Below are 20,969 nucleotides of genomic sequence, written 5' to 3'. Positions count from 1 at the left end.
ACAGAAAGAGGGATGAAGGAAGGAAAGAAGGAACAGCCAAAAGAGAGTGGGGTCAATTTGACCCGGGAGGACGACAGGAGGGTTAAAATAGTTTTATATTCAGGATAAGTGTTCCATTAATAATAATAATAATGAATATATATATGTTGTATAAAATGTATAAAATGTATAATTTGTCATCCAGCTGTGAAACTCTGACCAGAACGACTCGCCCTACCTTATAGAGAGCCGTCGTCCCGTTCTCATGTTCGTACAGGCAGGAAATGTTCTTACAAACGCCACAACATGTCGACTGGTCTTTGGGAGGGATGTAGATCTGATTCTGAAACACACAAACATTAAAGATTAGATTTGTTAAAAAAAAAAAGAAAGAAGAAATCGGAAATAAAACAGAAAAATTAGAGGCAATAAAATCAGGAGAGAAAATGACCAATTTTGTGTGGACAATACTACACAACTAACCAGGGGCGTAGCACCAAATTCTGGGCCCCCATACATAAGCCTCCTGAAGGGCCCCCCCTCCCCACCCTAAACCCACCCCCGCCACCCCCCAAACACAGTTAGCGAGTCCTACCAGGCGGAATGAACCATTTTGCATTTTTGCAAGGGGGTGCAGGTCTTAATTTAATTAAAGCAACCTTATTATTGAACTTTCATAGCAACTTTGATTTTATTTTATATTTTATATTTATGATGTCGTTTTTTTATAACTAATATATTTAAACAAAAGCCCAGCCCCCCCCCCCCCGTGCTTGGGGCCTTGGTACACTATTCCAATTTCTCCACCCACTTCAACGCCCTTGCTACTAACACAGATCACAAAACAAATGTGGTGCATGTTGGTAAAACAAACACAAACTTAGAGAGCCTCGGGTTTATTTTCTACTTAATTTTGTTCCAGTTTATTTTAAGATCCTGTGAAAATCAATTTGCAAGGACTTGAAACATCAGTGAATCATGCACCTCCCTCTGGCTGGATGATAACATCTTTGTTACTTGAGCAGTTTATCTGTGGACCTCGGAGATTTGGCTCCTGTGGTTCTTTTCTAAATTCGGATCTTTATTGAACAAGAAAAAGGAAGAGGGAGGACTGGAGAGAAGAAGAGAGATGAAGAAAAAGACAAAATTGGCCTTGATCTGTTTGTCGAGGGTTGTACTGGTGTGTGAGTTGTGGTCTTACTGGTTGGCATTGGGCGGAGCAGTTGGTGCTGCTGGTGCGAAGCAGGTGGAAGCCGCTGGATGGGTCGAGGCTGCGGCTGCACTGCCTGCTGTGACACAAGCCGTCGTCACCGTGCTCCACCAGAGTCTGACCTGGACGTAACACTCCCCGCTCACCGTACACACACACCGCCTCCCGCACTGAACACACACACACACACACAGTATATCCATGTTTCTGCAATTTGCCATATCTTTCAATTAACATTTTGCCATGAGAGAGAACATCATTCAGTTTCATAGCATGTTAGTAAATGGAGCTGCACAATTTCCTGCAGTTTTTCCTCCAGCTGGGATTTGAACCAGCGACCTTCCTCACAGCAGCACTCACCACACTTGTATCTTTTGCAGGCACACTGGTTCTGTGGGTCGGACAGGAAGGCTCGGTCCAGTTGGGCAGCCTCTCCCTGCACAACACGAAGAGAACAGAGCTAGTGTTACAGAAACGGAGAAAACAGGCAATGCATGGGACATAATAGAGATATACACACATACAGAAACTACATGTAAATATACAGAGAGAGAGAGTTCATTAATTAATCAGAATGTAATTTAAAACACAGTTTAGCACATAGAGTTTGTTTTAAGTTGCATTATGTTGCAAGATTAAAGCTTCATTGCCATTTTAAAAATTATTTGTGTGTATTTTTAAGGTTTATTTTTAAGGTTCTAGAAATGCTGAAAGAAATTTAACCCTCCTGCCGTCCTCGAGTCAAGGAAGGAAGTTAGGAAGAAGAAGAAGGAAGGAAAGGAGGGAGGAAGGGAGGAAGAAGGAAGGAAAGGAGGGAAGGAAGGTAGGTGGGAGGGAGGAAAGAAGGAAGGAAAGAGAGAAGGAGGGAGGGAGGAAAGAAGGACAGAAGAAAGGAAGGAAGGAGGGAAGGAAGGGAGGAAGGAAGGAAGGAAGGGAAGAAAGGAACAGTCAAAACAGATGGGGTCAATTTGACCCAGGAGGATGACACAAGGGTTAAAACCTTCTCAGCTGAAACATGATGTCCTCCGATTAGTGTGAAAACATGAAAACCAGAGAGTTCCTTAATATATCATAAGTATTGTACATCACAAAATAAAATATATCATTGCTGTAGGTGTCCAAACCAACAGATTGAATGTTAAAAGTCAGGACGTACCAAGTCACATTTAGGGGAGGCAATTTTGTCACAGGAACACTCTGAAAACAGAAAACATGAATCATTATCTCCACATTTCAAACCACGAATGTTTCTGGATTACTAGAACCAAAAAAAGTCAGATTTTAGCTATTTAAATTCTCTTTTATGTTGAAATGAATCTGATCTCATTCATTTAAAAACAAAAACATACTTTTCAAGACGCAACAAATAGAGATAATCTGATCATTTCTTCATTTTGTTTCTTCATTTTATCCTATCCCATCCTATCCCATCCTATCCTATCCCATCCCATCCTATCCTATCCCATCCTATCCCATCCTATCCCATCCTATCCTATCCCATCCTATCCTATCCCATCCTATCCTATCCCATCCCATCCTATCCCATCCTATCCTATCCCATCCCATCCTATCCTATCCCATCCTATCCCATCCTATCCTATCCCATCCTATCCCATCCTATCCTATCCCATCCCATCCTATCCTATCCCATCCTATCCTATCCCATCCTATCCTATCCCATCCTATCCTATCCCATCCCATCCTATCCCATCCTATCCTATCCCATCCCATCCTATCCTATCCCATCCTATCCCATCCTATCCTATCCCATCCTATCCTATCCCATCCCATCCTATCCTATCCCATCCTATCCCATCCTATCCTATCCCATCCCATCCTATCCCATCCCATCCTATCCCATCCCATCCCATCCTATCTTATCTTATCCTATCTTCTTCTCTCCTCTCCTCTCCTCTCCTATCCTATCCCATCCTATCCTATTCCATCCTATTCTTTCCTATCCTATCCTATCCTATCTTATCCTATCTTCTTCTCTTCTCTCCTCTCCTCTCCTCTCCTCTCCTATCCTATCCCATCCTATCCTTTCCTATCCTATCCCATCCTATCCTATCCTATCCTATCCTTTCCTATCCTATCCCATCCTATCCTATCCCATCCTATCCTATCCTATCCTATCCTATCCTATTATTTCATATCATATCATTACATTTCTGCTGTTCTTAGTGGTTTTACGAGCCGTACCGCATGTTTGGTTGGGACAGCAGCGACCCGGTCTGGATACGGACATCACCGACATCCCAACAGGACAACTGAGCTGAGAACACCTGTAGGGCTCACACACTGCGCACGCACGCACACACACACACACACACACACACACACACACACACACACACACACACACACACACACACACACACACACAGATTTTTATTGAAAACTAAATGAGTACATTCAGATCAGTTCCTCAGTCCACCCTTTACATGTCCTCCATTAAAATCAGAAATATAACAGACATGAAAAAATACAAAAAAGATGAAAAAAATAGGAAAGAAAAGATTGGTGACATATTTATATGCTAATACATTGACCACTGTAAATGTAGTAGAATATAAAAATGAAGAAATGTGTTTTAAAAAGTGTAAAGGCATTGAGCAAAATAACTACAAACAGAGAGAGATTGATTTCTCAAGAGAGTACGAGTGTTAGAATGGGTTAAAATATTAATATAAAACCTATGTGTGTGTGTGTGAGCGTGTGTGTGTGTGTGTGTGTGTGTGTGTGTGTGTGTGTGTGTGTGTGTGTACTGACCACACTGGTATGTGGGGCAGCAGCGGTCGGTTGTGTTACTGTCCACCGTCAGCACCTCACCGTCCTGGCAGAGAGGAGGCGTCTCCATACAGGAAGAACACACTGCATGGAAACACACACTTCATTCATCACACTGACGACTTTAAGTAAATCTGCTGATGATTCACTGACTTAAATATTTGCAGAAGTTAGACGTTAATTTTGGTTTCGAACTGACTGCACATGTGGGCCAAACAGCAGCTGCCATCAGCTCTGGTGGCAATTAGAGTCTGGTCCTCTCTGCAGGTAGGAACGTCCGATTCACAGAGATCAGGATCACACTCTGAAACACAAACACACACACACACACACACACACACACACACACACACACACACACACACACAGATACAAAAAAGTTAAAGAAATAGTTCAACATTTTGAGAATAACATTTATTTGCTTTCTTGATGAATATATCAACCAAACCAAATTAGACAAATATTAAAGATTTGTGAAAATGTCCTGCAAAAATAAATAGAACATGCTTTCTGTACTTGACTTAAAGTCATGTCATTGACTGTAGTATTTAATGATCTAATGAAAGTTACTAATACTGTTTTTAAAAGTGGGCTTAGTGGGTTGTATTTCATCTTTGCACAGATCCCCGAAACAACACACCTCCACCAATAGAGCCTGTTGTTTTGTTTTTAATACAGGGAGGTTTTCTGTCTTAACACTCAGTAAAATCATCAGGGTCTATCATTCAGTGAGTTTATGCATGAGAGAGTGTATTGATTAGGCAGAAACTCACCACACACGTAGTCTGGACAGCAGGAGTCCTGTCTGTAGTATGACACCAGCTTCTCCCCATATTTACACTCAGGAGGGAGAAGGTCACACAGGGTCTGGTTACACACTGCAGGGTCACAAAGTCACAAGTCACATCATCTCACTGTAATTCTTTTAACATTTGCATCTTAAATGAGCCCCAGATTTAAACAATAAGGTTCGCTGATGTGACAGTAACACTGAATCAGTTACTCACCGCAGACTTTGTGCGGGCAGCAGCTGGTGTCGTCGGCCAGGCTGATAATCACTTCCCCTGCTCGACGGCACACAGGGTCCACCGTGTTGGAACAGTTGTACTCCACAGGAGCGATGGTGTCGTTGTCACAGCGGTACATGCAGCAGGCATCTTTCGAAGCCTTCCACATCTCGCCGTTTGCACGAGGGATGCCAGAGCTGTCAGTGCAGGCTGTAAACACAAACACATGCACACACAAAACCATGATATCTAGTTCACTGGTAAAGAGCTGACAATACTGAGGCACTAAGACAACAGGTACTGTCTAATGAAAAAATAAAGTTTTGGTTCTGCAAGTTATATTAAATCCAAAACATAAATTAAAAGGATTAGAAGTCATGGTCATTAAGGTGTGTAAACCCTCTATAATGTCTCATAACAGCTTCTGCTCTGTAGGTAAAAAGTGTTCTTACCACACTTATCGGGGGGGATGCAGAGGGCGGAGTACGGCCGGTGGAGGAGCGTTCCTTCAGGGCACACGCAGCCCTCGGTCAGGCCCGAGCACTGATCTGGGTCTGAGTCGAAGTCGTGGTTGGGACAGGACTGAGATGTGCAGGCAGGTAGACAAGCTTGATATCGTAGAGTGTCGGGACACACGAAGGCTGCAAGAAGAGAGACAAAGCTGTGAGTGGATCAAACACATTTTTTTACTCACTACCTACTAGATTTTATTTTAAAGATAATGGTGGAAGCAAATGTTCTGGATTGTGCTGAATGAAAAAAAATACTTCACAGTCCTGAGAAGAGGACAGTGGTTGCTTAGAGTGCTGAACTCTGCAACCATTTTTTTAATATTCCAGTTTAATATATTAATTTAGTGTTTTTAGGATTCAGTGATACTGCATGTCATTCAAGTGCTGGCAGCCTTAAATACATATTTAATAAGTGCATTGGGCTTCAATTACAGTCCAATCAAATATCATTACATTGTTTGACCAGTTACTTTTGCTGTTGTCACAGATCCACGTTTTGCCTGCATAAACATGCTAACTACATCTCAGCTAACAGTGTAATGCTTCTGTACAGTCTCTGTTTCAGGCTGTGTACACAGAACTGTTTCACTCCCACTCACAGAGAAACTGAAAGTACTTGTATGTTCTACCAGCAGCCACTAAACTTACGGCAGTAATCTGGACTCCTCCACTCAATGCAGATGTTGAATTTGTGGCATGAAGCCACGTAAGCAGCGAGTGCCACACACTGGTTGTTTACGTACTCCGAGTCTCGGACCCAAACCTCACAGAATGTGCTCGGCGGGACCTGGAAACAAATAACAATCAGATAAATTGAATGATTCATGAAAAGTCTTTCACTTAGATAGAAGTCAAAGAGAAATATTTAAATATTTACTCGGAGTACGTAAACAACCAGTGTGTGGCACTCGCTGCTTACGTGAGTTAAATATTTAAATATTTCTAGGGAGTCCTAATCCTTCTAATCCTGCCAAGAAATACAACCTGTATTACTTGTACCTGATTAGCATCCTGTCTGGGTTTCATACAGTCTCTGGCTAGTTTGTAAACTACTAAGATACTGGTCCCTGTGTATGTAAAGGAACCAGGAAATGAGTTCACAGATGGGTCAAACATACGAAGGCATGGCAGGAGGAGAAGGTGGGGTTCTGCAGCATGGCCAGGCAGCTAGAGCAGTCGCTGGTGGAGCAGTTGAGCTCGCGGCGGCGGCTGTGACTGACGTAGCTGGTGGTGTTGGGAACCTGCCAGCTGTCAATGAACACAGCTGGATCCTCACTCCGGCCCACTGTGGTGCCATTGGCCAAAGTGAGGTCATTGGTTGGGTCTCCGTCACAGAAACCTTGGGTGGGTGTGAGAGGGTTCACAAAAACACAGATAGAGAAGATCTTAGTGCTTCTAGAAATAATTGAGCTCCATGTTTAGCTCCCTTTTCAAATGATCAAACCTTGGGGAAACAACAATTTTACACTTGTTGCATCTTTCATCTCGGTGTGATCAGCCCATTAAGAAGTATCCACAATGCAAATACAACAAATAACCAGTCCAGGACGATAAGACTATTCATACCACAGAGGCCCTTGGTGGGAAGTTTGTTGCCGGAGTTCTCAGTGTCGATCACCATCATTCCCGTGCTGTGGTACCACTGCAACTTGAGACCTGCCGGGGTGCGGATCAGGTACATGTTGCCAGTGTCGTAGATCTCAAAGCCAAACTTTTTGAATCGAGGCTTGGCGTAGCGTGAGTTGACATAGAGCTGGACAAAAAGGAGAAGAAAAGTGAACAGTATGAGATATGTTTTATAAATAGTCGAGCTCTAATGTGCTCATGCAACAGGTAACATATAAAGTAAAAATCTTGCCTACCCTCCTCTGCAGCCTGTTGATGATGATGTGATTGGATTTGTGGGTGATGTTGAGCGCCACCAGACACAGGTTGGTGAAATTCCAGAGGAGCTTCTCAAAGGGAAAGAAAATCAGGTGAATTCACAAACAAAATCAGTGACTTGCACTCAAATCTCACTTCAAGAACCCCTGTGAGTGTGATATTGACTCACTAGTGACTCAGAGTCGGCAGGACACTCCTGGACCAGGACACTGACGGTCTCATTGGGCAACTGGGTCACTATGTAAGAGGCAGCTTTGTAGATGGCAACACTGTTCCCATCAAATGTGATCACATTCAGGTCTGGAAACACTGAGCAGCGACCTGCAGCATACAGGAGAGATGACGATGAGTTTTCTCTAATCTTAATTGGCACCTGATTATAAACAAATACAAAGAATATAATTAAAACGTCTCTGTGTTTTCCTCACATGGACAGTCCCACTGAGGGCAGCACTTGTCTCCATTGACGAGTATGGCAAAGCCGAGCAGGCCACAATTAGGCGGTTCGAGGTTGAAGGGGCAGCTTTGGGATTTGTTGAACAGGACGAGCTGGTGGTTGACGCAGATGTACTTGGTGCACTCATCAACAATCTCTGCATAGGGAGGCTGGAGGGAAAATTAATAAAAAACTGAAAAAGCAGAAGTCACAAAAATGAAAAATAAAGCACAGAGGTTAATCGTAAGGAGGACATGGTATAAATAAATATGTCTGCTACCCTAATGCTTGATTAAAACTTTTTCATTTTAGCTTTCAGAGCATCCTTGTGTCCTTGTGACTTTTTAAGTTCACAAATGGACAGGAAACTGAAATTGGAAATATTCTTATATTATGGAGCTGTCCTGTGATTCATTATGAATTATAAGATTAAAAGTAAGACGTAAAGTAACAGAACCCACAGTGCACATCCTTGTTGGTGATACAGCCATGGGTGTTGTGCCCTCTGTTGTGTATTTGGTCGTTTCCAATGGTGTGTAAGGAGACATTGGTACAGGAGGCGTCGTTGCTGCTGGACTGGTATGATCCCTTGTGTCCAGAGTGGTAGTTTGGACTGATGTGGCTGCTGGGAGTGAAGTTGTAGTGGGAGTAAGGATATCAGGCTGCTGGGAGGAGGTCAGCACATCAGGCAGAGTAGTCACTGGTTGGGATGTGGATGGTGATGGTGATGCCTCAGTCTCATTGGTCGTCATGGCTTTCTCAGAAGTTGTAGACTCACTAGTGGACATTGTGGGCACAGCTGTAGATACCGTGACTGTTGTCAGAGTGGGAACAGGCACTCGATCTGAGGCGGTTGTGGTTGCTGTGCCGGGAGCTGTAGTGGTTGTCTCGGCACGCTCTGTCGTGCTCACTGTAGTGACCGGCTCAACAGATGTTGCAACGGTTGTAGATGGGACTTCTGACACAGTTGTTGTGTTGGGGCTTGGCGTGACAGTTGGTGATCCGAGAGTGGTTGATCTAACAGTTACTGTTGTGGGTCTAGTTCCTATGGTTACCCTTGCCGTGACAGGCCGGATGGTTGACCTCCCAGTCGACGTGAGTCTGGGAGTGACTCTTGTTGTGACAGGAACTCTGGGTGTCATCCTGAGCGTGGTCGTCCTTGTGGTGGTTGTAGTCGTTGGTGTGGATGTAGCTCTTGCAGTCGACACCAGCCGTGTGGTGACTTTTTCTCCAAAAGTCGTCTGCCTTGGAGTTGCAGCAGAAGTAGTTGTGTGTAGCGGAGACCAAGATGGAGGTGGTGTGGTTGTAGCTGTTGTTGCTGACACTTCCACTCTGCCTGTTACTGGGTGTATCGTCTCTGTGATTGGCTGTACGGTGACAGGTCTATGTGTGGTGGTGACATCACTGGGTGGAGGGCTTGTAGGGATTGTGGTGAATGGTGTCTCAGGAGCACCAGGCACCAGTGGAGGCTGGGGTGTAACCACTTTTATGGTTGTGGTGGCTGTGGTGGTAGAAGAGATTTCATGAGGTGCTGTAGTTGTGGCAGCGGTGGTTGTGGCAGCAGCTGATGTGGCCAAGGTGATGACTGGCTTTGTTGTTGTTGGAGGTTGAGGCGCTTCAGTAGGTTTAGTAGAACTGACCACAGGGACAACAGTTTCAGAGGTGACCTCTGGTGTAGTCTTTGCTGTGGGGCTATAGACTGGGGTGGAGGAGGTCTCCCAGTGGGGTGGTCGCCATGGCTCGGAGGTCTGTGTGGTAGATACAGGATGGGTGGAGCTCTCTACTGTTGGTGACAGTGGTACAGTAGTAGTTTCTGTACGGGACACTGGTGGTACAGCTGGTTTTGTTGTAGTAGAAGGTCCTGGGGAGGTTTCTGAAATCTCTGGAGGTCTTGAGGTTGTGGTCTCAGTGGTTCTGGCTGTTGTTGGGATGGCAGTAGACCAGGAGGTCCTCTCAGTAGAGGTTGTGGAGGTGGAAACAGTAGGAAGTGTTGTAGTGTCTGTAATCTTCAGAGGTGGAGGTGCAGCTGTTGTTGTGGTAACTGTAGGTATTTCGGACGCAGTGGATTCAGGTACGGTTACTTTCTTTGTCGATGTTTGCCAGTCTGTAGTAGCTGAGGTAGCAGGCGGTGCAGTTGTAGTCAGTGCAACATGGACTGGGGTTGATGTTGGTAACTCAGGAGCCGTTTTGGAGGTTGTCAGTTCAGTAGGGCTGGTGTGAACAATCCTCTCTGTGGTTACCACAGCAACAGGTGGTATTGTTGTCTCTGGACTCATGTAAGATGTTGTTTTACTGGTAGTGAAAGGTGCGACTGGTGTGACTGATTCTGTGGTCTTTGCTGAAGAGACTGTTGACAGAGTTACAGGTCCTGTTTCAACAAGAGGTGAGGTCAGGGGAGGGGAAGTGGTTGTGGAGGATGTGCTTGGTAAACCAGGTGGGATGGGCGTAGTTGTTGTTGGAGGAACTCTCTCCACTGTTACAGGCTTTGTGCTGGTGTCTGTGTACACCGTGGTTGTGGTTGTCCTGGGAACAGTAGTCCTTTCTGTAACTGTTGAAGTCTCTGAGACCTCAGATGGGCCTGGACTAGAAACAGTTACAATCGGAGTAACTACGGCTGAAGGTGTTGTGGCCTTTGTTGTCTCATCAGTTGGGTGCACAACCGCATGGGGAGAGGTGATGATGGTGGTTGACCCCTCAGTGGAGCTTGTGGTTGGTGCTGTGGTGGTAGATGGCTGCAGGGTGGTTCCTGTGGTGGTGAAGAGTGGCTTTGGGGGTTCAGTGGGCCTGGTGGACGAGATGAGCCAGAATAGAGCCGTGACGGCAAAGGGAGCACTGCTCGTCTTGGACGTGCTGGGGCTGAACGGGCTGACTGTCCAATCTGTTGCGCTTGTTACATCTGTGGGATGGCCTTCAGTCACTTTTACTGTAGACAGCGGCTCCACTACCTCTGGTCTGACAGCAGGGGGTGCTGTTGGAGGAAGTGGGGGTGCTGCTGTTGTGGAGAGTTCAGGAGCTGCAGAAGAAGAAGTGGTGGCTGGTTGGGTTGTCTCATCTGGGGCGGGTGGTGCCTCAGATGAGGTTGTCTGTGTGCTCACAGCAGGAACAATGGTGGTGATTTGAGTGGTGGGAGCCGTGTGTGGAGGGGTAGATGATGTGATGGTGGTGATGGTGGTGCTGGGAGGCGTGGTGGAGGCAGCAGGGCTTGTGATGATTGCAGAGGTGACAGCTGCAGATGTAAGCTGAGGACTGGACGGTGTTACAGGCTTTGTGACAACTGGAACCTTAATGCCTAAACCCAAAAAAAAAAAAAAACTGTGTTAGAGAAGAGAGAGGGATGCTATGATTGCCATAGTTAAAAATATCACAGAAAATCCCACAATTACTCCTAAAATACAGTTAAATGACTTCACATAATGATCGCCTGGGATTTTGTTCACTGAGCATTTGTCTTCATGTTGCAGCTTTGTCGTATTCTGCATAAGTAATAACATCAAAAACAAAAAGAAGGTTGTTAAATTTGTCTTTGTTTAATCTGAAATCAGTCAGGAGACACTCACAGTCTTCAACATAGACACACCGACGGGTGACCTCATCCAGGACCATGTGTGGCGGGCAGACAGGAAGGCAGCCCTCAACTCTGCACAGAGAGCAACAAACAGCTATGAAGAGAAAAGATCTAATTAAAACTGTCAAACTTGATGTATAGTCTTAATCTACCATTAGCATCATTCTGTTAGTCTGAGCTTGTAATATCCACTGAAACAATACAGCAGATGTCATTCCTTCTGTCAGGTCATGAAGACATCAGCTACACGTCTTTTTAGTGTTTCCTGTTCACTAAATTTGACACCAATCATCTGTTTGATTAATAAATGTGTCCATAATAATATGGTGCAATATGGAACATTTTGAGATTGTATCAGATTTATGGAAGAGAGAGAGAGAGAAGAGAAAACAGTAAAATGTATAATGGTAGTCAAGATTTTAAGGAAATGCAATACAGTGTTGATTACTGAAACTAATCATTCTGATCTATATAATGAAACAAACACTGTTTTTAAAAGGTGAGGAGATTCTGGGATGCACTTCTCATTTTAAATAAATAAAAAAATGGTTACAGTTTCTGCAGACTGTTCTCTCAAAGAATCCATCAGATAAGAGGTGGATGTACTCTGATGTTTAGTTTAAGGTCAGTGCAAGCTTGATGTATTCCTCCATGTGCAGTAGAGAGTAGCTTTCTATTAACTGTTGGAGCTGTGTTAAGATATTAGATTGAGGTCAAAGGTCTCACTGTGGGATAGCGACGCAGGCCTCAGCTGACGGGTCGCTGCAGGTCTTGAAGCAGGGGGTGATGCAGGAGTCGTATCTCCACTGACAGCGAGGACCCGGCGGCGTGTCTGGGCTGGGGCCTGATAAAGAAATCACATAAATATCTGACACTTTTGCTTCAAGATCACGAGACCACGACATTGTATTGGAATTGAGTTTGGTATAAAACTCTAATCTCTCAGAACCAGGTCTATCTATTTGTTACTGCGCTGCACCAAGAAGCATAATACCACATGATACTGAAATATATGTTACGTATTTTATCTGATCTCAGTAATCTGATCTCCCTCTCCTCTCTCTCTCTCTAGCACATACTCTCTCTCATTCCTTCTTTCTCTCTCAACCCCAGTCAGTCACAGCAGAGGGTGGCCCACCCAGAGCCTGGTTCTGGCCAGGGAGTTTTCCCTTGCTGGTGTCACCAAGTGCTGCTCATGGGGAAATATTGGGTTAAAGTTGAATTAAAGAGTACATCCAAGACCTACTCTATGTGAAAAGAACCTTGAGATAACTTTTGATGTGATTTGGCAATTATAAAGACTGACTGAATGATTAATTGATTGATTAAATAGGTGAATCCAAACTTCTCATAAAGTTTTAATGGTTGTATTAATACATTCAAATGGAAACTGTTCTGTTACATTCATCAATTTATCCACATTTCACCTTTATTCACCCTTAAATATCTGGTATCTTTGGAAACTTTGGATACTTGGATGGATTTGTATTGTGGGTTACAGCATTGTCAACACTTATTATACACCTCATGAAACTGCTCAGACAGTAAGCAGAAAAATCACTTTGATGGCAGAAAAACTTGATGTGGTTACACAACAAGTGTATAACATTACAAATATGGACTGGCTAAAAATGGTCCATAAATGTTTTCATAGACCAGTAATGTGATGAATTTAGAAAGCCATTAGTGTTTGTCTAACGTATCCAGTCTCCTGCTCTGAACGTGAACAGCATTCACTGCTGTCAGCAGGAAATTCAATCTGCTATTCGCTGCGCCGCCTTTTCCATCAACTAAAACAAATGCTGCTGTATTTTTAGCAGCAGTGATCAACCAAGCTGCTCTCTGAGCTGAGTATGCAGGCAGACAAATGCTGACCTCTGACCCTACAGAGCAGCGCTGACGACCAGCTGAACCTCCTGGATACTCATTGATGGCTGAGTGAGGTTAAAAATATAGTGTTAAACCGCAAAAACGTGGAAATGCTTCAACATGCCTTTTTAATGACAATATCTCAATTCTCATCAAGTAAAACTGCAGCTTTACTTCAGCTCTCCTGCTTTGATAAACGGTGTTACAGATGAACATTGAGTTTATCAAAGAAAAAAAAGTTGTACTAATTTCCAGCTCTATATTTTTATTCTGGGTAACCATAAGAGTAGCTTTGCATGATTTACAGTAAAAAAACCCGACTTATTTATCTCATACTGGCCCTTCATGAAGCCTCTCAGTTCAGCCTCTGTCTCTAATACTTACTTCATTATTTTACACTTTCAATCATGCACATTCAATATTGTACTATTACATATATGACTGAAAATAAACATAATAGCTCCCCTTTAATGATAACTTGTACATGTATGTATGCTATCTAACATCCATACTGTAATTCTGCTCTCTAGTCTAATCTGGACAAATGAAATCTATTGCATGTCTGAGGTTTCTTCCCTTCTTTTCCCTGTTAAAGGAAGTTTTTAGGGAACCCTTCTTATTCAAATTGAGGGTCTCAGCATAGAGGGTGTTGTGTGCTGCAGTGCAGACGGTAAAGGCCTCTGAGGCAAGTTTGTGATTTTTGATATTGGATTAGAGTATATAAATAAAAAATTGACTTGGCTTTAACAAATGTATGACTTCTTTTAATGAGAAATGCAAGAGAAAAATCTAATAGTGTAAAAGTGTAATAACTGAGGTTAGAGGTTGTTGTAACACGCTAACTATGCCACAGTTTTAGCTAAATGATGATATCTCTTAGCTATTAACCTGATGATCTGACTCATGATTACTGATGGGAATGGAGGAAAAAAACTATAAAAATAAGATCCAAGTCACATGAATTTTCCTCCCTCTTTTCTCTTAAATCACACAATCTTTATTTTGTGATTAAGTGATATTCTAATGCTTTTTTTGGCCTCATTTTTCTTCTGAATCATCTAAGTGTTAGTCTGAGCAATTGCACAAATATTTCTGCATAAGTTCCCATGAGGCTAAATAAAAAGACATTGGGAAAGGCTGAAAGTTTTCAGTAAATTTCAAAGTTGATTAAAATCCACTTTTAATCTCTCGCCGTCCCACCATCATTGCAAAACAATCTTTCTGTTGCTTTCACTGCTGGAGACACAGTGCGTCTTTCAGTGTGAGGGCAGTAACACCAGTGTGTGATGTGTTTACTGCACATGGGTCATATCAGTGTTGCTGACCTGTCAGTCTGAACAGAGTGGCTTTGCGGAAGCCGTCGCTGTGTCTGTATTTGAGCAGGTGGAGGCGAGGCAGGGTGGCATGCATGAAGAAGCCGGGCTTGGTGTAAGACTCCAGTGAGTCGAAGCCGGGAATCCAGGTGTCCTTGTGGAGCACGAAGGTTGCCCCGTCCCAGAATGCCTCACTCTCCTCCCACTTGGCCAGCCTGACCTGACCACTGGGGCTTGCATACAGGAAGTAGTTGGGTCTGTCTGCGGCCTCAAAGGAAACCAGTGATGTGTCTGTGAAGATGAAAACAAAATGATTCATAGTTAATTAACATTCACCCAAGCACCAACCCTCGGATTAGTGGACACCCCACAGAGTACCCAGATTAATTTAATTTGAATGAAAATGGTGCATTAAAATTAATTTTGAGAAGCAGCCAGATTGCAGCAGATATCGCAGCTCAGACATACTAAACCGACCAGCTTGTCCCAGGCTTGGCTTGCTCACCAGCCTTCACCTCAATTTGTAGCTCAGGTTGCTATATTAGCATTTGGCAATCTGATCCCTGTACCCCACCGTCCATCTCCTCCATCAATGTTTTCACTGGGACGCACAAATCATTCCAAACACTGTCAAACGCAGAGGAAACAGTGGAAGAGGAGAACGGCGGCAGGCTGACTTTAAGTAGGAGCAGAAAGAAAGAAAGCATCGAATAGGAAGGAAACAGAGTGAGTCAACTATATGATTCAATGAGGTGGAAATGACCTGGAACTTAATTTTTTTCAATTACATCAATATTGACTGACCTCTACAACACACAATCGATGGGACAAAAATGTTTGGATGGTAGCTCTGTTACAATTATGGAAATATGGGAATCATCATTACTAAGATGGCATTTAAAAATTCCTTATTATACACTTTACTACTGAGGTCCAAATCAAATAAATATTTGCAGTGATGAACCCAAAGATTATTATCACCTGGCACTGCAGTTCTCCTTAGCTCTTTGGAGGGTTTTAGTGTCTTTCAGCTATTTCTATTTCGGTTCAGTCTCACTGCCTTTTTTCAAGCCACAGCAGGCAGCTGTTGTCAGTGAATAAATTTGCTGTGCATTACCTGCGTAGCACCAACGGACACAACAGCAGACAGACAAAGTTGACGACCAGCTGGAGAGCCACCAGCTGAAGGACCAGATCATTTTCTCAGGAGTTGGTTGAGACCAAACCAATGTTACTCCATGTCTGCTGGATTTATATAGGCAACTGTTTCCTGACACATTTGCCATCACAACTTAAAGGTGATGACATATTGGTGTTTTTAGCTTTGTTCACTGCCTTCAAGTGGCCAAAAATCAATTAAAACATCCCCCACATTACGTTTTCTTCAACTGACCTCTTGCAATGATGGGAATAATGTGTATCCTCTCTTGGTTGCAATTACAAAAGCGTAATGTTGTCGTACCAACTAAAATGCTCAGTGCTCAGGGAGAAGGTCAGATGGTGCGTGAGTTTTACACTGGAGACTACACTTCTCATCGTATCTCATACCAATCAATATTGAATCTTTCTTCAACCTTAATGAAGTGGTTTTAAATGCCCAACCTTAACCAGACCTTTTCCATGGAAGTGGAAGATCAGAAAACATTGATATTAAGCGTTTTTGAAACTTTCACTTGGATACTTGAAGGAAACAGCCTATTTTGTCATTAAGGTATGATGACTTGTGGTTAAAGACAAACTGATTTCTCACAGTCCAGCTGGAATACAGCAAAGTTGTGTGGGAGACAAGATACTTTTGACTCTTGTGTGACTCTTTTTCACTCAGCAGCCTCCTGTATTCTGCTGACAGGAAAACATATCACTGCGGTATCTACACAACCATCAAACTTTCCCAAAGTCCACTACAGACATTCCCTTTCACTACACTGATCTACTGTATCCTGCATTAGTAATGCAGACACTTATTTTTTTCTACAGTGACACTAAATGAGTGTAAAATAAAACTATAAAGCCTCTCGACTAACCACAGGGTTCCCACACTAGCCCAGACATCAACTTCAGGGACCTTTCCATGATTGCCAAGGTCTTGTTTGAGGAAATTCCTCCACACTGCTCCATTTAAATATGCACTTTCAATTATCTGTTGCATCTAGTGTTTGTTTCCATGTGGACCTTATCGAGTAAATAAATTCTTCACAGCTCAGAAATACTTTAATCTCTGATAAATATACATATAAAGGGAAATATCACTACTACAAGAATGATTACTTTTTTTTTTTTTACTGATCTTGTCAATCAAGAAATACTGATGAAATCTTTCTTCAGTACAGTTGCTGCATGGTATCCCAGAGGATGCGTTAATGATGTCAGACAGAGAGCTTACTGTCGGTACATTGATGAATTTAGATTACAAACTTTCAAGGCCATTTACTGTCTATGGTGCCTTAATGCACAGGCTTACTGATGCTTAAGCCCCGACCCCCTGGGCTTTCAACTGGAGCCTCATGAAACATAAGCTTAAAAAACAAACAAACACACACACTAAACCTGATGTAGGAGAATGAAAGCTTCCTGTGATGCAGGAGCAGACATCGTGAGGAGTAATTCCTCTGGCTGTGTTTCAAACTCTTTGTAAAAGCACAATTTACGTCATTACATAGGTTGTGTTTGAATGTGGTGTTGCAGTACCAAGCAGCATCAAAAGTTGTGATTCAGCTCGATGTCTAGCTGCGTATTCTTGTAAAATAAAGACATCAAAAAGGATGAAACATGGACTTTGAAGAGGACTTTGTAGCAGGAGTGATTCAATTTTGGGAGTTTGAAGTGAACACATTGAAAGTTGAACATCTTAAACTCTTGGTTCAACATAACTTTTTCTTACTATTCCTGTCACCAATGCAAGCAGAGAGCGATCTTTCTCTTAACTTTCCTTTGTTAAAAGTAGACTATGATCAGCTATGCAGAAAGATTGGCCCTCCTCACTCTCCCAGTCCCAGTGCCTATGTTATGTTAAGGTGCCCCTATTTATGAAAATAATGTGAAATTTACAAAATATACAAAAAAAGGCTTTCATGGACAATTTTTTGCACTTTTTTACATAATCGAATGATCAGATAAAACTTCTTCTGGCAGCTGAAAAACATCAAATGAAATGTTTTCCAAAGCAAAATTGTAGGAAAAGGTTGCAGAGAGAAGGAGGTAAAGTGCTGCAGAAAGGAAAAAATAATCTCAGAGACCATTTTTGCATTGAAATAAATCCCACTCTGTAAATGAAGTTGAATCCTGCAGTCTGAATAAAACAACCTCACCGTGAGGTCGGGCTCTGCTGAGGCCCGGCGTCATCATGAACTGCGAGAGGAAGCCAGCTGCGGTGCTGAGGTTTCCCTTCTGCACGAAAACGGAGCCACTGGACCTGGTTGCTGCCAACAGCGACGTCCGATCCCTGAAGGTGATCAGCCTGAAGGGGCCTTTACCAAGAACTGCAGACAGGAGGTCATGTTAGTACAGCAGGGATTTATTATTACAGAGTAGTGATGCAGTTTTAACTCATTATGCAACAAATCACACATACTTCACATCACAGCCGAGCATCGTGCAAACCATATTGCTCGGTTCAGAATTCTTTTGGATGTATTTTTTCCCTGGAATTACAAGCAGCTACTGGTTTCCGTCCATGTCACGTATCATATGAAAATCAATTAGCAGACTCTTAAAACTTGAGACATTTAATCCATGCCATTCGTTTCATCACCGATTTTATTATCTATGACCTTTTTAAACAATAATCAACTTGTTTTGTCTTATCTGGATGTCTCATCAGTCATGTGCTTTATGTTGTATAAGCAAAATTTGTGTCTTGGTCAGTTGTGAAAGATTTGGGAAAGCTTGTTTTGTAATACATCTGATGCACGATGACCGCAAATCTAAAGTTGTTACAGAAGGGGAAGTGAGACTTGTATAAGAACACACGTATATGCTATATAAATGAAGCAATGCTTGAGTTCATGCAGGACACAGAAGTCAAACGCCCCAGCTGTAATCAGCTGACAGCCGTTGATTGAATCAGTATACCTTATCAGTCAAACATCAATCACAGCCATTCTCACGGCATTAAATATGACTCCCATCTACACTGATCTTACTACACCAACTGTTGCTCATGCTGCTCCTGCTGCTGCTGGCAAAGCTTGCCTCCACCACCCCAACCTCCACCTTTCTGGCATCATGACTCAAGGGTCAACCTGAAATTTATATCTTGCTTTGCCCCACTCCGCAGGGGGTTTTGTATTGCGCTGCCTGTTTTAGCTGAGCATGCTGCTAGCTAATCCAAGGAGCATCTTAGAGTGGAGTCTTCAGTGCCAAGTAAAACTATACTTCCATTTGTTTGCAATAAATGGTTTGATTTATGATTAGAGTGTTCCTGACTGAAGTTCATTTATTCTTTAAAACTTGAATTGATGTACTGCTTTCCAGTCTTATGTGAGTCTTGACTTCAGAAGCCTGGATTGAGTTTCAAAGTTTCACTTCAATCGCTTCAATATAATGCGTCTGAGTCTGTCATGAGGTAGTGAATAGTTAAGTTAATCTGCACTTAAAAGACACACTATGCCACACAATTTCCAGATAATGCATTTTAATTCAAAACCATTCGCTGGAGGGATAGAACAAAAAAAACAGGTAAGCTTAAATTTGTAAAAACATTTGTATCATCCTTTAAATTTCAGTATTGTGAAATATGAGTCTAAACGTGAGTCCAAATGTCTCCAACTGACGTACTTGGAGGTGAACACACTCCTATAACTTTATAACTAAGTCCTATAACTACTCATACTAATAACTAATGTAAACAATAACAACCCATTGACTGATCACAGATGATAAAGTCTTATGTATGATTTAAAGTTCTTCAAATTATCTGTACCTGTGCTGTATCTCATGATGGTTTTAATTCATGCTTGCAAGAAAAATATCCTGTTAATGTTTTTATTTTAAAAAAAAGTCCCTCTGACATCACATCAACACTCAGGATCAACTTAGGATATTTTATCAGTACCTTGGAAACCTGGATAGTGTTGTGCACATCATTTCTACATCAAGCTCAGTAAATAATGATGTAGGTGTTTGTGTGATGTAGCTTTTAGGTCAGTGTAGAAAATGTTGTACCTTTGTTGTAGAATTCACAGTCATAGGCTGCAGAGAGAAGAAGAGACATGAAGAAAGACAGTTAATAATAATAGTAATAGTAGTCATAGATGTTACAAAATGCTTCATATGCAAGACAAATAAATGCCACTTTCTTATTCAGTGGACCTCCACACAACTTAAAAAAGTCATATAAAAAGAAAAAAGAAAAAGAAATACATATAGTAAAGGAAAGACAGGAAATAAGACGACATCATCAAGAATTCATTAGTCATAAAATGAGATACCAATTTATCTAAAAAGATATTGATCTCTGGGATAATGCTTGAAATAGAAATAATGAAGGTTTTTTACTCCCTGTGTTCTGACTTACGACACAGAGACGGGGTGCGCCAGTCGACAGGAACGCCCTGGTGGCAGCAGCGCTGGGCGTACGCTCCCACGCTGGTGCAGAAACACTCACAGTCGCCTCCTCGGCTGCAGGCACACGTGTCTGCCAAGCAGTTCATGTAGAACCAGGTAACATCCACCTGAAAGAAAAAGAAAAACATTTTTAAGCATTCACTGAAAATAAAAATACATTCAGTATAAAAGCTTCTATTCTTATGCAAACCTCAAGAGTCAAAAGAAAGAGTCACAAAGAACATTCAAAGTAATACTTCAATCTATCTATTTATCTATGGGCTCATTTAATTTACCTAAAATATTAATTATGTTAAACTATTGTCCTTTATGAAGTGCAAACACCACCAAACTGAGTTAAATTTGGTTAAAAGTAATTAATTAACTTTAAAGTCAATCTGTTTGAAATCAGAAGATCACAAAGAACATTCAAAGTATCAACAAAAATCCATCTAATTTATTTTCTTGATATTATCTATGTATCTATTGGCTCATTTCATTTACCTAAAATATTAATTATCTAAAAAATATTGTCCTTTATGAAGTGCAAACACCACCAAACTGGGTTAAATTTGGTTAAATGTAATTAATTAACTTTAAAGACAATCTGTTTGAAATCAGAAGATTGACACAAGCTGCAGGACTGAGCAGTGTTGTAGTACCGTTACTCACCACTGGGTGGCAGGCCTGGAAGACTTCACTGAGCAGCACAGCACACTGCCTCTTTGCAAAAGGCTCTCTGAGAGGACTGAGACTGCAGGGGTGTCTGATATCTGGACTGTTCACACACTGAGCACACAGACACAAACAGATGTGTTCGATGATTGCAAATTAAGGGTCAAGGCTTGTTTAATGAATTA

General features: G+C 42.3%; 1 protein-coding gene across 1 annotated transcript in view; it reads right to left on the bottom strand.

The window, feature by feature from the left end:
• The window catches only part of otog (otogelin), a 75,507-nt gene that overhangs the window by 6,475 nt on the left and 48,063 nt on the right, over positions 1–20,969 (bottom strand). Inside the window, 24 exon segments of the mRNA XM_053323138.1 lie at positions 218–322; positions 1,181–1,359; positions 1,550–1,625; positions 2,346–2,386; positions 3,392–3,490; positions 3,962–4,063; positions 4,179–4,283; positions 4,753–4,857; positions 4,987–5,196; positions 5,439–5,627; positions 6,147–6,285; positions 6,617–6,837; positions 7,065–7,251; positions 7,361–7,450; positions 7,552–7,703; positions 7,811–7,988; positions 8,280–11,107; positions 11,376–11,455; positions 12,110–12,227; positions 14,578–14,856; positions 17,874–18,044; positions 19,729–19,755; positions 20,081–20,237; positions 20,782–20,898. Of these exon segments, the coding sequence (XP_053179113.1) occupies positions 218–322; positions 1,181–1,359; positions 1,550–1,625; positions 2,346–2,386; positions 3,392–3,490; positions 3,962–4,063; positions 4,179–4,283; positions 4,753–4,857; positions 4,987–5,196; positions 5,439–5,627; positions 6,147–6,285; positions 6,617–6,837; positions 7,065–7,251; positions 7,361–7,450; positions 7,552–7,703; positions 7,811–7,988; positions 8,280–11,107; positions 11,376–11,455; positions 12,110–12,227; positions 14,578–14,856; positions 17,874–18,044; positions 19,729–19,755; positions 20,081–20,237; positions 20,782–20,898 (5,955 nt within the window).

The sequence above is a fragment of the Scomber japonicus genome, chromosome 1 (assembly GCF_027409825.1).
Source record: "Scomber japonicus isolate fScoJap1 chromosome 1, fScoJap1.pri, whole genome shotgun sequence".
Lineage (NCBI taxonomy): Eukaryota > Metazoa > Chordata > Actinopteri > Scombriformes > Scombridae > Scomber > Scomber japonicus.
The sequence above is the reverse complement of the archived record's forward strand: the minus strand, read 5'-3'. Positions and strand labels throughout refer to the sequence as shown.